The sequence below is a fragment of the Nothobranchius furzeri genome, chromosome 5 (assembly GCF_043380555.1).
Source record: "Nothobranchius furzeri strain GRZ-AD chromosome 5, NfurGRZ-RIMD1, whole genome shotgun sequence".
NCBI classification, from domain to species: domain Eukaryota; kingdom Metazoa; phylum Chordata; class Actinopteri; order Cyprinodontiformes; family Nothobranchiidae; genus Nothobranchius; species Nothobranchius furzeri.
In genome coordinates, this window is record NC_091745.1 from 71,910,936 (window position 1) to 71,927,325 (window position 16,390).

Consider the following 16,390-nt stretch of genomic DNA (forward strand, 5'->3'; position numbering starts at 1 on the left):
AATTTCCCATAATTCATCACGAATAGCTATAATCTGTGACGTATGGTATCCCACTGTTGGGAGGAGATAAGAAATTGCTTACAAGAGCTTAGGAAACATACATTTAAACAAAGGTAAATATTTAATGTCATTTTCTTTTAGCCTGTTTACTTTGGTTTCCGTGCGTGTTTTTATTATTTTTAAGCGTGAAAACTGCTGTCCTGCTGCACGGCGGATGTCAACTGTCGACATTAGCGCTGCTAGCAGTTAGCTTAGCAACGAGCGAAATTGTTGCTAACATGTAGGGAAATGTGTGGTAGTTCGCAGGTTGCGCAATTCTAACAAGCTAACGTTTATTTTGGTCATTTTAACTAACTAGTTAAACACAAAAATATGACTTGTTTCTCAATATAGCCAAGAAGGCTAAATAATTCGAAAGACGCTAAACGGTTAACCGAGGGACGTTATAGTAATCTGAAATATCAGATTAGTTTTAGCTTCTGTCAGAGTCTACTAATACGGTGTTTGTGCTCTGTATACAGTCTGTGACATTTAGTTAAAAGTTTCTATATTTTCAATTAATCTTTAGTAACTTTCCAGCCTGGACTTAAAGCCTTGGCAGCGCTTGACTTTCTGGTGAGACCTTCGTGTTATTGAGCTATAGTGAAATGCTAGCCGTGTGTCGATGATGGTTAAATGGAAAAGTTGGGTGACATTACTGTCAAAAGTGTAGCATCTTTTATTCAGACACAAATGACGTGTGAGAGCTAACAGGACGAGTTTTGTTGTCGGATCAGGCGTCTGAGATTGGGTTTGAGTCCAACCTTCTTGATTCGTTACTTCATTGACTTTGGAAAGTTCCAGATAAAGTTGCATTAGTTTCTCTAAACGAGGCTACGTTGTCCTTTAAAAGTAAGGGATCACTGTATGCATTTTCTTCTTATTATTAAACTGACAATTCATTTTAGTTCGTTTTCCTACAGGTATATTTGGCTGTCAAAAGTGCGTTTTAGGAAGCAAGGATAGACAAACATACTTTGTGTATTCGAGCAGGGATTTTATGTAAATAACTTTTGTTCTGAGTGAATGGCATTCATTAGATCAGCAAATATCGTCGCGGTGAACAGGTTCGAAGTCTGACTTCAGTGTTTGTCCAGTTGAATTTAAACTTTTGGCGTTTCTAAATCGTAGTTTAAGTTATTTAAGCCAACTCTCTTCCCAAAACTAACTTGGGCCAATTTACTTTGCAGGTTGTGATTTTTAAAGTGAGGGTGTGCAGTCCTTGCAAAAGAAGGGTAGGCACCGGGGGACCATGAGTGAGAATGGCCCTCAAACGGAGGCGTCCATGTACTTTGAGGTGGCGGTGGATCACCTGGAGCGAGAAGACGAAGAAGAAGAAGATGACAAGAACCACTTTGACAAGGATGGAGATCTGATTGCTGAACCTTCTTCCTCGTCCGGTCGAGTGTACGACCGCACCACGGTGCTGATTGAGCGTGACCCCATTCGACTGGATGAGGAAGGAGAAGAGGAGGGTCACTGTGGTGGGGATGAAGATGGAGTCACCTTTCTGACAGAAGGGGAGGGGGATGCTGATGAGGAGGAGGGGCCTCTGGCCTTTATGGCTGATCCTGATGGGATGTTGCAGGGTTATGTGCACCATACAATTTCTCCGGATCAGATCCAGTTCACGATAAATCCAGGCTCCACGCCAATGCCACGTAACATCGAGGGGGCTACACTCACGTTGCACTCGGAGTGTCCAGAGACCAAACAGAGAGAGGTAAGCTTGTGCGTATCCTTTAATTCAAAGGTACTGATGAAACGTATAATATGGTTGTTGGGTTACAGAGTCCTGGATTGTTGTGAGTCTATGTAGCAGTAGTTGGTTTGTGCAAGCTCTCCCAGTCACTAAAGCTAATGGATCAACAAAAGGGCAAACTTTATAGATTTTCCTGACAATTCAAATTTCCATACAGGTTGTGATGCATATTGTAGCAAAAGCGTTTCCAACAGAATTACCTTCTACTTGTTGAATAAGGTGCTTTATTGTTTTGTTTGCTCATTAAGTAGAAAAGCCAATTGATTGTCTGTTTTGTCCACGTCCCTCGGGTCTATGCACAGATGTCACTGTGCAAGGGTCAAAGACGTACAAATGTCCAATTAGCCTGCACATATAGATCTCAAATTACTTAGTAACATTGGGCTAAGCAGGTGCCCTGATATTTGGCCCAAAACCATATCAGTTTTAAGTCTCTTGGCTTCAGACCATCAGACTCTGAATGCAGTCTCAACCATTGCCTTAAACCTTTGGAGATTAAGCTGCTATTTTTTTTAATAGCAGAACAAAAATAAAGCTGTATTGACCCTTTGCAGGTGACGTCACGCCACTCATGTGCCCGCCCCCTTCGCCATGATGGATGGCAAAAAGACAGTTTACACCCATAGAAATTCCAGTGAAGGTAGTCAAAACAAGCCAGTTTGTAGCCTTTTATCGCTTTTATTTAGTTGATTTGACAGTAAAATGGTTTTAGCTTGCTGCGTGGTCGGCTGCACTAAGAGACAAGGATGCAAACTCAACTCGTTTTGTTTTATTAATAACTTTGATGGAGACTGAGGACGGAGATGAACTGCAGCGATCAATCAATCAAGCGGACTAGCAGCCCTCAGATTTGCAGCGAACGTGTTTTTATCGGGTAAGATTAACATTAATTTATTTCACGAGGAAGACGGGGACAGGGATAGATGTGATGTGTTTATACAAGTTATTGATAATCCTGATGGATGGGTATTTCACCACGGAGGCTGCGCTCCGTCCACTGTTGTGTAAAGTGAGATAATTATTAACAATATTAAAGCTCCGATGTATGATTACGTGTGTTAAAATTACGTTATTTATTTATATGCGCGTCGGCGCTCAGAGATCTTCTCATTGCGGTGTGAGAGCAGCAGCTGAACCCGGTAACACCACCAGCAACAGAAGCTGGTAGGGATCCGGGCTTTTTAAAAATCAGCTTTGGTGTAAAGTGAAACGCTGTTTATAACATAAAGTTATAAATCCAGAGGGGTGAATTTAGGCAAAGTCAGCAACATGTTTACATCGGTGAACAGCTGCAGAGAGAACGTAAGCTAACGTTGGTAAGTTAGTTAACATACCGCTCTCTGTGCGCCCCCGCTAGATGAGCTACTTTTTCTGATAACTGAACTGGGCATGAACTAGTTGAAGGAACGCTGGAGGAGTTTTGTTTTTGTTTTGATCGCAGACACAATTTCAGGCTCTACTTTTTCCTCTGTTTAGTACTCGTGTCGCTCACTGTTTACATGCTTTTGCCGTCCACCATGGTGGACCCACATGATTAGGTGACGTCGGTGCGAAGGGTCAATAGGGCTCCTGTCGAATTAACAAAAAAGTTCAGCCTCCTTTTCTACAGGTACAAAAGAGGATAGAAACACCAGACACCTCTCTGAAAGTTCAACATTGAGCACAGTGTTATTAATGCAGTCATGCTGATTTACCTAATTATTGCATAACAGCATGGTTATCCTTTTTGCACGTGGGAGGCAAGAGCTTGCAACGCTGTCACGCTGATCAAACTGATGGTGTAAAAGACTCTATTTTGTGGGAGATGAGAACAAGTCTGAGCTGCCCGCTTAAACTGGCATCCCGCGAGGATATTTGCTTAACAAATGCCCTTCCCACATACTAATAACAAAAATAAAAGGCTTTCGACTGCCCATCACTCAGAGTTTGTAGGAATAAAAGCTTGAACAGCTGTGATATTATGTCAGTGTAAGAGCTACGATGCACTACCAGAAGGCTCTTGGGGATTTTGTGAGAACACTGGTTGCATTAGCATTGTAGGATGTTCTTCACTGATTCATTAAGCGTGTTGTAATCTCATTTTTCTTGCTTTCATGTGGTGTTGTGTTTTGGCTGCTCAGACAGTATTAAGAAGAATAAGTTAGGGTCATGTCAGCTGAAAGAGAAGAAGACCATCCACGAGCTTCCTCCTGGCTTTGTGTTTTCACTGAGCGATAGCTTTTGTCTAAGAGGTGAATAGGCTGCCATTATTCTCACTGCCCTGGGGTGTTTGTGCGAGAGGCGAGCGGGGAAACTGCCACAGAGCGCCGGACATCAGTGCTGTGAAACAGAATTGAATAGAGTGAATTGCAGTGTGTGTTTGTGTGTGTGTGTGTGTGTGTGGGGGGGGGGGGGGTAGTCATCTTTGCTGTCGTTTATGCTCAACAACTTCGAATGCTGACATGTGGCTGAGTCACCGAGTCCCCTCCGAAAGGTCGCACTGACGCCTTTTGTCTCATCATACATCAAGGCTGATTACCTCTGAGCTCCACCAACAACCTGTTTAGCCCATGATTTATTTTTATTTGATGGGGTTGTTTTAAATTTGACCTATTTTCTGTTTTGTTGTGTTTTTTCTTTAGGTAAAGCGCTATCAGTGCACATTTGAAGGCTGCACAAGGACGTACAGCACAGCAGGAAATCTGCGTACGCACCAGAAGACGCACCGTGGCGAGTACACATTTGTGTGTAATCAACAAGGCTGCGGAAAGGCCTTTCTCACCTCATATAGTCTGAAAATCCACGTTCGGGTTCACACCAAGGAGAAGCCTTTCGAGTGCGACGTGCAAGGCTGTGAAAAGGCCTTTAACACTCTATACAGGTGAGCTTTCTAATCCCCTCGTAGTGTTTCTGTTTAACAGTAATGTGGCAGGTGCAGCTGTGGTTCTGGTTTTCAACATTGTTCTGGAAGCCCCCTTTCTCAGGACAGTGTTTCCCCTAGGAATTTTTCCAGCTGTGGCGGGGGGGGGGGGGATTATGACAAGTCTCTAAATAAAGTAAAAATTTCCAGTGCAGATTGGAGACAACCCATAGAAGCACTGATTTGATCTCATTTCAGAGAAAAATAGAACAGGTCAGATGCACCTAATTAATAAAATTACTAACAAACTCAGGAATCTTTCTTTGCTTCACTGTTTTGGTGCTGAAAATATCACTAATGCGGATCAAAGGAGATACACGGATGAATGCACCTCTTATTTATTATTTGGAGACTACATTTACTGCAGCTGGCAGAGGCAGAGATTTTTTCTATTGATACACGGAGTTTACAGAATCATTTTAAATTGTAATAGGGGAAGACTGCAGGAGGGAGCGGTAAAATACAGGGGGTCCCCAGCAAAAACAAGAAACTTTACGAGTCTGATGAAACCCGCTGGTTTTCCATCAGGCAGTCACGGGGCAGCTCCAACGACCCAGTGGCTGTGCTGGGTTAATGTTATCGAGCTCAGTCCGGTACCCGCTCGGCCGTGAACGAGCCGGGGCAACGTTGTGCTCTGCTTAAGAGAAGCGTTATTTTCCCGCTTCAGAAGAAGTGTCCAACGTGTTTTTACGCTTTCTCCGAGACATGTCACGTCGCTAAGTTGTTAGCGCCGAGCGCTAACACGTCAATAGTGCAGCGTAGCCTGCTGGAGGTTTTAAGGGTTCAGATAAAAACACCCGACCTCTCAGGCTGCTCACACATCGATCTTAAGTTGTCGCAGTTGCGCTCTCGCCGTAATACAGTATTAGATGAGGTTAAAGTCAGACATGAAAAAATAAATAAATTTTACATGAATAAGTGATGCTTAGCCTGGTGGGGGGAGGAAAATCTGGCCTAATAAGCACTGGAGGAAACCTTGTCAAGATCGTCAACACTCGTTTATCTTAATGCTATTGAAACAAGTAAACCAACAAGCATTATGTATATCCACTGCTACCTTTCTAATTTTAAACTCAGTAACTTATGCTGTAACTGCACCTTGCTCTGCCTGCTCCTCCTTGCTGCCCGCCGGCTGTGATCACAAGCGACAACATAGTAGTTCCCGCTGCTTCTTCGGGAAACAGCGCAAAAAAAAAAAAAAATAAAACTTGGGATCTTGTAGGCGTGGCGGTAAGATTTCAGCCGCGGCGGGCCGCCACGGCTACGCCTATGTAAGGGAAACCCTGCAGGATGTCCAGTTTGCTCTGTCACTTTTTGTAAATAATCTCAGGATTAAAGTGTAATCTGTTAAAAAAACACCCAGTTGTGGTTATGACCGCCATGTTGTCTTGTGATTTTAAACGGGTAGAATTGCTGAGATCTGAATTAGAGGTTTTTGGACGTGAGAACAGAGGATGAATTTAAGATTTTTAGTGTTAACTAAAAATAATTAAATTCAGAATTGGGGACAAATTGAAATTAATTGAAGGAGGAATTACAAGTAAAGAATATCTTCTACCAGAAGGTGGGTTGTCTCAGCTAAACTATTAGTGGATATGGGTGGATGGGAGCTGAGACCTCAGTCGTCCAGATTTTAGAGAAGTTTGTCAGACTGATGAGTTAAGATAAACTGGTCCAAACGTTTTAAACCATCCAGCAGCGGCTGTTGTTCAGCCAGAGGATTAGACTGTCTGGAGTGTAACCATCTGGATTTAAAAAAAAAGTTAAGCATAATTGACTTTGGATGAAAATTCATGAGTGGCTTTAAGCTGGTTTCAGACGTTACAGATGATGAAAACAATTAGCAAGTTTAGCTAGTTTTGCTCTTTTGAACTTAGCAAAGGATCTTTTTCTTTTGGGTGGATCATCTGTACCATTAGTCCACATAACTGTCAATCATTCTGGTGAACCATTCACGCAAGGCCATCGTGGTACGTGCTTGTTGCTGGGTAGTTTTCACTTCCTGCGCAAAGCGAAGGTTGGGCTCCCCACAAACGCACCCATCACCGGTTTTCTGCTCGACGTGTAAGCTAAAGTTCAGCACGCTATTTGGAGGGATTAATTTCAGATTACCGCTAGAAGAAGTTGTCTGCAAGGCTGGCAGCTACTTGTAAACAGCGTGCACGAGGATAACTGGGCGTTCTCTCTCTTGTGCGTTTTTTCAAAACGTGGAGAGGGCGGTTCTTTCCTGAAATTCAGAAACATCCTCTGCCATGCCTTTAACTGTACTCCATTTCTTTTTGTTTCCCTTTTCTTCCTCTCTTCTGAGCACAGGTATGATTCTAACGTCTCCTAGAGAATCCCTGTCCCCGTGTCACAGTGGGTGTTTTTCTATGGAAGACCAAGATTCTGTATGCTCCTAAACACGACCATTCTTTGTCCTTACAATGTTATTTTCTTGTACTTGTGCTTTACCTGTTATTTATATTATAGTCCCAAAGTAATGCAATGCCTTTTAGTTTCAGTAACTGGTCTGTCTGTCTGGTTGATGGGCAACAATCCTATCAGTAGTGGAGGCATTCACTTTATTTTCTGGAGCGTTTCACGTCTTACCTGCTTGGTGCTCCTCAGAATGGGCTTTCTGAAAATTGTAGATGATGGCACCATTAACTCGGGCTCTGTCAGATCCCGAAAGGTGCCCACTTATCTACTTAAGTAGACCAATAACAGCCTCTCCAGGACCGTCGTGATCCAGAACTTCAGAACTCATCTGAAGTTGTTTGGGTAGATGTGGTTAGAGTTTAGACCTACCAGTTGCTGCATAATCTCTCTGGCTCTTAACTGCAGCTTTGTTCATGCGTTAAAATAAAAAGGTAGAGGGTGTAGCCCTGCACGGGCCTAAAATCTGAGCCTGTGTCCGGCCTGGCCCGAGGGGGTGGAGCCCCAGCCCGACCCGGTCCGAAAAGGTTTTCGGGGTTCTCTGGCCCGACCCGAGACGACTTTTTTTTTTTAACCTTTCATTATGTTTTAGCGTGATAGAATGCTCAGCATTCTAATTATCTGTGGGAAGCGTTCTGCGGTAAAAAAAAAAAAAGAAAGAAAAACGGCATCAATGCAGCTTTTTTTTCTAACGGAGCATATTTTTCTGAGCGGCAGATGAAATTTACGAGCACCATATTAATTGGATGCGTTTGTAAATTTAATCTGCTCTGAAAATGCTCTCTTGTGTAATTAGAAAAACAAGCAGCATTCTAATTTTCTAACTGCAGAGCGCATTTTCAGAGCGGCAGATTAATAAATAAACGCCCCCAATTAATATAGCGTTTGTATATTTAACCTGCCGCTCTGAAAATGCGCTCTCCAGTTAGAAAAAAAAACAGCAGTGAATGCTGCATTTTTTTTAACTGCAGAGCAAATTTATTCTCAGAAAAACAGAATGCTGTCGTTTTCATGAGAATAAACGAATGTTTCTGACACATCAAAGTGGACATAAAATGGCGTATTAGAATAGGGGCACATGTTCCAATCAGCAGTTAGAGAATTTGTTTATATAGGCGCGTTTATAAACCACACAGACCTCAACTGAGCTAACGGGTGCCAGAGCGTGAGAAGCAGGCAGGTGCTGCTGCGTTCGTGTTTCAGTTATTTTTTATGAATTCGATTAAAAATAAAGGCGCCCTGCCCGTGTCCGAGGTAATTACACAGTCGTTGGCCCGAAGCCCGGCCCTCGGGCCGTCGGGGCCGGGCCGACCCGAGGGCCTAGGGCTCCAGTGCAGGGCTCTAGTAGAGGGGTTTGTTCTGGACTTGAGGTCTGTGATCAGAAAGGAGAACACTGGGCGTCATTCTTATTCTAAAACATCTTCATGTCATTGTATCTTCCTCTGTAGATTTAAAGGAAATGATTCTGAAACCTAAATTAAGGAAATATTAAGTGTCTAGAATTGCTTTTATATTTTGAGGGAATATTCTGATGTTGGCTTGTAAGTTCTTAATCCTGTCACTGACTTAAGTTAGTAATTAGTTTTTCTAGTATTCTAGTCTGTTATTTTAGTCACTCAGCATAATTAAAAAGAGGAACCTTTCATTTTGAATATTAAAATAGCACAAACACTTTGTTTTTTTTAAAGGATTTGTCAAGGAAGAGTTGAACGTTATTACTTCAGGGAGTTGTATCTTGTATTTTTTTTCTTCGTCTACTCAAAGATGAGTTCAGTGATAAATAAAGTTAAATACTACGACCATGACAGCTCTGATGGAGTTCCCAAGCCCCTTACCCAAAACACATTTAGGTTTCGGCGGGAATCGTACCAGACCAGCGCTGTATTGGTCTAGTTGCTATGACACGACATGTCGCATGTATAATGGCGTTGCACCAGTAGCATCACTGCTCTGTAACTCCAGGTAGCCGTCTAATGCCATGCTGGGGTGGAGGATCGTTGCAACGATTGTGCTCTCACACTACCTCTTAACTGTGTTGTTAGTCTCTGATCAGCTGTTATTTCTGTTTATCATATTTTTAGAGGCTGTTTTTTTTTCTATCTGAGTGATGAACATTTAAAAAAACAAAATACTAAACACGTTTGCTGCGTTTACTTTGTTTCCTTCAAGTCTTTGGGGCGAGGGTAATGAAACACACTTGATTGCCTCTGCAGGCTAAAGGCACACCAGAGACTTCACACAGGCAAGACATTCAACTGCGAATCAGAGGGATGCACAAAGTACTTTACCACACTCAGCGACTTGAGGAAGCACATTCGCACTCACACTGGGGAGAAGCCATTTCGGTGAGCATTTCCATTATAACACCTGCTTTAACGCCCTCCTGACTAAAGTAGAAAGGAATGGAATACTAATAGATGCTCAAAGGCAGTGGAAACGGCCTGTTCTCCAGTGTGTGCACACGTGGTCGTGAAATCCTTCACCCTTCTCCAGAATAATGATCAAACCCACTGTGTGGATGGAGTTCGTGCTAAGTTATTCTGACTCTTCTTTTTCTTTCAGTTGTGACCACGATGGCTGTGGGAAGGCCTTTGCTGCTAGTCATCATCTCAAAACGCACGTGCGGACACACACGGGTATGTCGTTTTGGCCCGTTTAGCTCAGATCAGTGTTAGCGAGAACGCGGAGGATAGAACTTGAGGTATTTAGCTGTTTTCCTGTGACGTTCTTCTCCTTCTCAGGGGAGAAGCCGTTCAACTGTCCCAGCGACGGCTGTGAGAAGACGTTCAGCAGCCAGTACAGTCTGAAGAGTCACATCCGAGGCCACGACAAGGATCAGCCCTTCACCATCACCCTCACCCATCCACACTCCGAAGTGAGTCATGGCGCAGCAGCGTCTAAGAATGTGGGACATTTGCTTCCCACAGATGGTTTAATTGTTTTCGAAGCAGCAAGAGTGTGTTCTTCCTATTATCCACCAGCTGTTATTGAGTTAATCCACTTGCAGGTTTTTAGACACAATGTGTGTTTATGTTTGACACACACGCATCCTGCTTTACGACTAGATGGAACGTATCTGGGCCTATGTGGAAACGGCCGCGATATTAAGAGTCAGATATTGTATTTATAGTTTTTACTAAATATAGGTGCATCTTATTCTTCTTGGGCGGGGGTCGGCAACCTGCGGCTCTTCCATCCATCTGATGCGGCTCTCTGTGCTTGTAAAATAATGAATGGATATTTAAATAAAATGCTTTATATTTTACTGCATTAATTTTACATCTGTAAGCCGATTCTATATGTAAAGATTGTCTGCGTAAACCTGAACAGTTCCAACCCGGTCTAACTGTGAGACCGGGTTGACGGGTCACGCTTGTGCGTAATCATATAGGCGCTTTCTGAGCTGAAGAGGATGTGAGATTCTGGGACTCTCCTCAGACAGGCTCATGGATGCGTCACCACATTGGAGACAGGAACAAGCGCTATTCAGCCAAAGTTTCATAATCAGGGAACATTTTCTAAGTGACAAGTCTCTCTTCAGTCGGATGAAGCTTCCCGCATGCGCTCTGGTTCTGCGACGCGCTCCAAGCCCCTCTCCACATCTTCAGCTCGCTGTGCACCGTACATACGCGCTCACAGTGAGCTGCGCTGAGCAGTGTCCAGCTCAGATGTTCAGATGGGAATCTTTTCTTGAGTGATTTAGCTACATCTGCGATGTGCGTAGAATAAAATGTCAGTTCGTCTGCTTGCGTCGGGGTAATTCTTTCTATTCTTTCTCCGTCAAAATAAATAGTCACATACGGGAACTATCCGGTCAACGCAAGCCCTGCTTTTAACTGTTCTGTTTTCTTGTGAAAATAGTTGCAAAGAGATATAATTTAACTTGGTTAACACCAGAGCCAGGCGCACTGCGCCTTTATATCCGTCGCTGTAAATGAGGGAAAAACAAAATGATCGGATCCTTTTCTGACCTTCCCCACCTACAAAGTTTAATTCCAACAATCAAACGTGACAGAGCCTGGATTTGTATTCTGAACAGTCTAAACATGTTTTAAAAAGAAACGTATGACAAAAGTGGCACCTGCTCAGTAAAACCACCAACAGGGTGAAAAATATCAAAATATTGTAGGCAGAGACGGGCTACAACTTCTGGATCATCTTTATATAAATCGTTTTATTGATTATCGTCTTATGAAAGATAACTTTGACGTACACGAGCGACCGGTACTGGCTGCTGTCACCTGTTGTGATTGGTTAAAGCAGCTCTCTGCTGTCTGAGGGTAGGCCCCGCCCACAACGCCGCAGCTGCTGTGGCTCCCAGTGTTTTCTTTACTGTGGGAAACGGGTAATAATGGCTGTTTGATGGGAACAGGTTGCCGACCCCTGTTCTTGGGGAAAATCCCCATTTATGATTCCAATCATTAAATGGTTCAAGTTATTTTATATTATTTTTTTAATACAATGCTATAAAGCTCCATATCGTATCATCTTCTAACTCTGTCTTCTTCCTGTCGTGTGATCTGTTGTAGTTGTAAATAAGAGTGCTAAACTTTGAAAACGGGTTCTAGTAATTAAATTCTGCCCAATCCTGGTCCTGGAGGACCTCTGTGCAGCATGTTTTAGAGGTTTTTCTGCTCCAACACACCTGGTTTTAATCAGCAGGTGATTAACGGGCTTTATGAGCTGCAGAAAAGATGATTCAACCATTGAATCAGGTGTTTTGTAGCAGGGAAACAACTCAAACATGCTGGGTAGCACACTTCCATGACAAGGACTAGGCACCACTGAAATATAACATTTCTGATTTGAAGCACATGGTGTCTAAGACTCTTTGATACCACAATGTTTATAAAAATTATGATTTTCTGTTCTCAGTAGACATCCTACGGTTCTGATCTGTTATTACTGCAGTATTCTTGTAAAGTTTACTGAGTAAAATGTAGCATTAACTTATATTACACATCTTTTCCCTCTTTAGTTGGCTCAACTACTGATCTGGCGTTGTTGTTTTGACTGTGATTTGTTTATTTACAGGATGCTAATCACTCGCTGTGCCTCAGTGACCTGAGTCTCATCTCGACCGACTCAGAGCTACGAGAGAACATCCATAACGTTAGCATCGTTTTTGACTCATTAATATTTAATGTCTTATGCATTAAAGTGGTAAAAGCATGATGGTACATTTTAGTTCTTTAACAGGGACACATTTAACTAATCCTTGTTCTTAAATTTGACTTAATTACAGACTCAAAACTTGGACCTCAACAACGTGACCCCTGTGAAAATCTTCGAACTCATGTTCCAGAGTCCTGAAAATAGCATCAGCCAGGACGATGCCCATCCTAACCGTGAGAAAACCTCGTTTTTGCTGTTACTGGACGTTTTTGTCCCGATGGAGCTTTTATGTGTTTATTTTTCCCTCAGAGAGCCTTTCAGAAACCTTCAACTTGGAAACCTCCAGTCAGCCCGGAGTGACCGATGCCTCGCCTGTCATCTCTTTCTCTGTCAATCCTACCTCCTCATCCTCCCACAACGCTGCTGTCATGGAGCCTTCAGCCGAGCACGGCGAGAACTCTTCCTCACAGGCTCCCACTTCTGCTCCTGTTACCGTTACCGCCAGCTCCACGCAGACTCCCCCTTTCATACCGCTAAGTGGGTCTCAGCAGATCTCAGATGTGCCTCAGGCTCCTGTCCAAGCACCAAACCATGTCAGCCAGCAGCACTATGTGGCACTACCACCCCCATTCCTGCAGTCAGAAAGTGCAACACAGAACACTCCTCTACCACCACCCATCCCTGTTCATCCATCAGTGGCGCCTGCACCGACGCCCGCAGCACCGAACCCTGCTGCTCCTGCTGCAGTCATCTCAACTGATGGTGTAGCAGCAGTGGCACAGCCTGTGCCTTTGGCCAACAATCCTGTCACTAACACCGGCCCTGGTCTGGCTACACCCCCTGCCACCGTCACCATCGCATCGACCCCAAACGTGCTGCAGCCTAGCTTGGTAATGTCCGACCAGAACCTCCAGTGGATCCTGAGCAGTGCAAACGGCCAGCAGAACTCCGAGCAAGCAGTGAGTCGTGCCTACATTCGCCGTTTCTGACAAGAATTTTTACGTTTGTTACAATTTTAGTCCGTTAGTAAAATCAGGCAAAAATGAAAATATGTGTGTGTTTAGCAAATATAATTCTAGAATTGTCGTGGAAATGTTGTTGTCATTCATCTGATTATTGCTTGTTTGTTGGCAGATGCACCAAGGAGCTCCAAAAGTAGAAAAGGTTTTTTTTACTACAGCCATACCAGTTGGAGGGAATGCTGGTAAGCCAGAGTTTAGGAACCAGTTTTATTTAGTTTTTGCATTTCTTTTCAAACTGTGAAAATCTTTCCAGAAACAGCTAATAAATTATAGAATATTGTCACTTAGTAGTAATTTACTTTTAAACCGATTCACTTAAGTAACTTAACTGATTTAATATGTCCCTAGCTAGAAAGAAAACATTTTTTCAGTTCACAATAAAAACTACACACATTAGAAACAAATAGAACCAGCGTAACACCATTGTTTCTTCAAAGTAACACAGCAGTTTCCTGCTCCTCTGCACTACTGGTTGGAAGTAGAATTACAACTGTCGTAAACAAACCCGCTGTAGCTAGCGCTAACAATAACAGGAGCCAACTAATACTAAAATTATCCACAAAGTAAAAAGATCCACACTGTTGGACAAAAATATATTACTTACAAGTCCAGTAGCAACAAAGCCAGGTCACTATCAGTCCATGATTTTGTAGCCTCCTTTAGCTCCCTCAAACTAGTGTAGGCCGCGATGATGTTCACCCTTGTTTTAGCTCTTTGCTTCACCTCCAAAGACATCACTCTCTTACTTTTACTTACGGGCTCCGCCATGATGCCAACAAAAAAGCAAACTTCCTTTTCTTCTTCTTGTGTTTTTTTACTATCGGAAAACTGAAAATGCTAACTGCTAGCATTACAACTAACAGCCATAAAGCAGTTTAAGAGTGCCCCCTACAGGTGCTGATGAAGGTTCTCACTTGATTTTGGATCACCCTCTATAGGGCACCTACCTGCTCCACAATTCTGTTACTTTAAGCAGGACAGAAGGTATAAAATGTATCCAATCTGTATGTTTGTCAGCTGTAGATACCCAGGAAGAAGCGGTGTAAACGAAGGGGTTCAGCTAATCATCTCAGCTAAGCAGCGTTCAGACATGAACGCTTTGACACAAAAACATCTAATAGTAAAAAGCAGTTTGAGATAATGTTACTTGAGCACAGTGAGTCATGAATACCTGAACGTAAAAGTTTGAATTTTGTTTCTAATAATTAGTTTTTGTTGGTGTGCAAGCGCTCTGTCTGTGTTTTCTCAAAAGTAAACCAGAAAAAGAACAGAATGAAAAATAACGAACAAAAGGCAAACAAAACAAACCACACAAACTTTATTTTGCCTAAGAGACAAAATAAGCTAATTTTTAGCAAAGAAACAGAACAAAATGGCACACTGTGTTCTTCATACTTTGTATTTATTTAAAAACTGATTTACATAAATCATTAATAAGCCATTTTAGTGGAGTTTTTATCGCTTTAACGGGATCAAATCCATAGTAAATTGGTGAATTGATACACGGCACTGCAACATTTAGGACTGCCAACATCTTCTAGTCCTATGAACGACGTATCGGAGCTGAGATCGGGTTGTTTGTGTTTCAGGAAACTCCGTCCAGCAGATCGGCCTCAGCCTTCCCGTCATCATCATCAAACAGGAGGAATCCTGCCAGTGCCAGTGTGCCTGCAGAGACTCCGCTAAAGACAAGAAAGCAACGAGTACCTCCGTTATTTCAGCCCCAACACAGCAGCTACCTTCGGAGCCCCCTCCTGCACCCTCGTCCGAGCCCCCACAACATCCGGCTGCTCCTTCATCTTCCTCATGCTGCCTCCCTAAGTCTTCCTCAAAGGTGGGTGAGGTGAGGCCAGAAACCCCCCCTCCTTCTTCCTCCTCCACCGCAGCTCAGCCGTTCTCTGCGATAGTGAGCAGCTCCGCCTCCAACCTGCCCACGCCCGACGGGTTAGCCAGCATGGACGTCTCGGACTTCCTCTCCATACAGAGCCCCGAAACAGCCGCCAACATCGAGGCGCTGCTGCTGGTTGCAGACGACTTCAACATGGCGTCCGACGGCGATCCTTAAAGTAATAGCAACCACCTTCTGTTCATGTTTCACTCACACCATGCATCACTCACCAAAGCGATGCCTTTTCTCGCGACGTGCACAGGTCCCTCTCTTCCTGCAGTGCATCCTGTCAAATTCACATATATATGTATGTGTATATATATATATATATATATATATAAAGGCACACACATCGGAAAGATCAGTAACTCTTGAGTCGAGTCTCATCAGAGTAACGGTTTGTAGAAACAGGATTTGTTATCGTGATGAGATTTGGCAGCTTTAATGCAAACGACTGCAGTGGAAAACAAGTCTGTATATATTAAATCTATTCATATACATTCTCAATAACTGAGTGAAGCGAGTGTGTTGTCCAAGCACTGATATTGTATGATTTCCTGTCTTTGGGGTTAGGCACCAGAGCAGGAGAAACAAAAACATGTCTGTATATCGTTGTACTGTAGATAAGGGGGGGGGTACTATGAAGCTGGTTAAACATTATTGGTTTAAGTTGGCTCAGCACAAACTTTGTTTTAATCCAAACATTGATCTTAATGACAGGTTTCAATCCATCAAAAGAATCAGCGAACAAAACAGTTTATTTGTATATCAAGTGGTTTAGACGGAGTTAGAAGTTGAGTGTTTGTTACCATGGTGATCTAGCCTGGTTAAAACGGCCTCCTACATGATGCTAACAACCTGTTTTCTACTCCAACTGAGCCTTTTAACTGGTTTCATAGTGCATGCCGCTAATACCACAGCGTATGTTGGAGAAATCTGCTCTAAATTCCCTTTTAGCTCCCAGAGGAAGTGTAACACGGTTGGCCACGCAAGCCCTCGTTCGGCTCTTCTGTAGTAGGAAATTATTTCTTTACCTTTATTTTGGGGTTTTTCTGGAAGACTGATTTAGTCAAAAATGTGACGTTTTCTACCGGAGAATTGAGAAAAGAACCTGTGTGTGTGCGTGTGCATGTGTGTGTGTGTGTGTGTGTGTGTGTGTGTGTGTGTGTGTGTGTGTGTGTGTGTGTGTGTGTGTGTGTGTGTGTGTGTGTGTGTGTGTGTGTGTGTGTGTGTGTTGCCTTTAATTT

At 43.1% G+C, this 16,390-nt stretch overlaps 1 protein-coding gene across 2 annotated transcripts; it reads left to right on the top strand.

Annotated features, from left to right (window-relative positions):
- Window positions 1–10: 10 nt before the first annotated feature.
- On the top strand, window positions 11–15,488 carry mtf1 (metal-regulatory transcription factor 1). Of its 2 annotated transcripts, none has more exons than XM_015950091.3 (11): window positions 11–113; window positions 1,230–1,762; window positions 4,423–4,661; window positions 9,332–9,463; window positions 9,681–9,754; window positions 9,860–9,993; window positions 12,153–12,230; window positions 12,364–12,466; window positions 12,543–13,192; window positions 13,368–13,437; window positions 14,845–15,488. In XM_015950091.3, the coding sequence occupies exons 2-11, from the start codon at window positions 1,292–1,294 to the stop codon at window positions 15,318–15,320; spliced, it is 2,427 nt and encodes an 808-aa protein (XP_015805577.1). In that variant the 5' UTR covers window positions 11–113; window positions 1,230–1,291; the 3' UTR covers window positions 15,321–15,488. The 2 variants fall into 2 exon arrangements, with proteins under 2 accessions (XP_015805577.1, XP_015805578.1); XM_015950092.3 differs by lacking the exon at window positions 11–113 and adding an exon at window positions 482–615.
- Window positions 15,489–16,390: the final 902 nt, after the last annotated feature.

Excerpts from the sequence above, each read along its gene's own strand:
- mtf1 (XM_015950091.3), top strand. The coding sequence starts at position 1,292 with ATGAGTGAGAATGGCCCTCAAACGGAGGCGTCCATGTACTTTGAGGTG. Across the intron at positions 9,994-12,152 it reads TCACCCATCCACACTCCGAA|GATGCTAATCACTCGCTGTG; the intron begins GTGAGTCATGGC and ends GTTTATTTACAG. Across the intron at positions 13,193-13,367 it reads AGCAGAACTCCGAGCAAGCA|ATGCACCAAGGAGCTCCAAA; the intron begins GTGAGTCGTGCC and ends GTTTGTTGGCAG.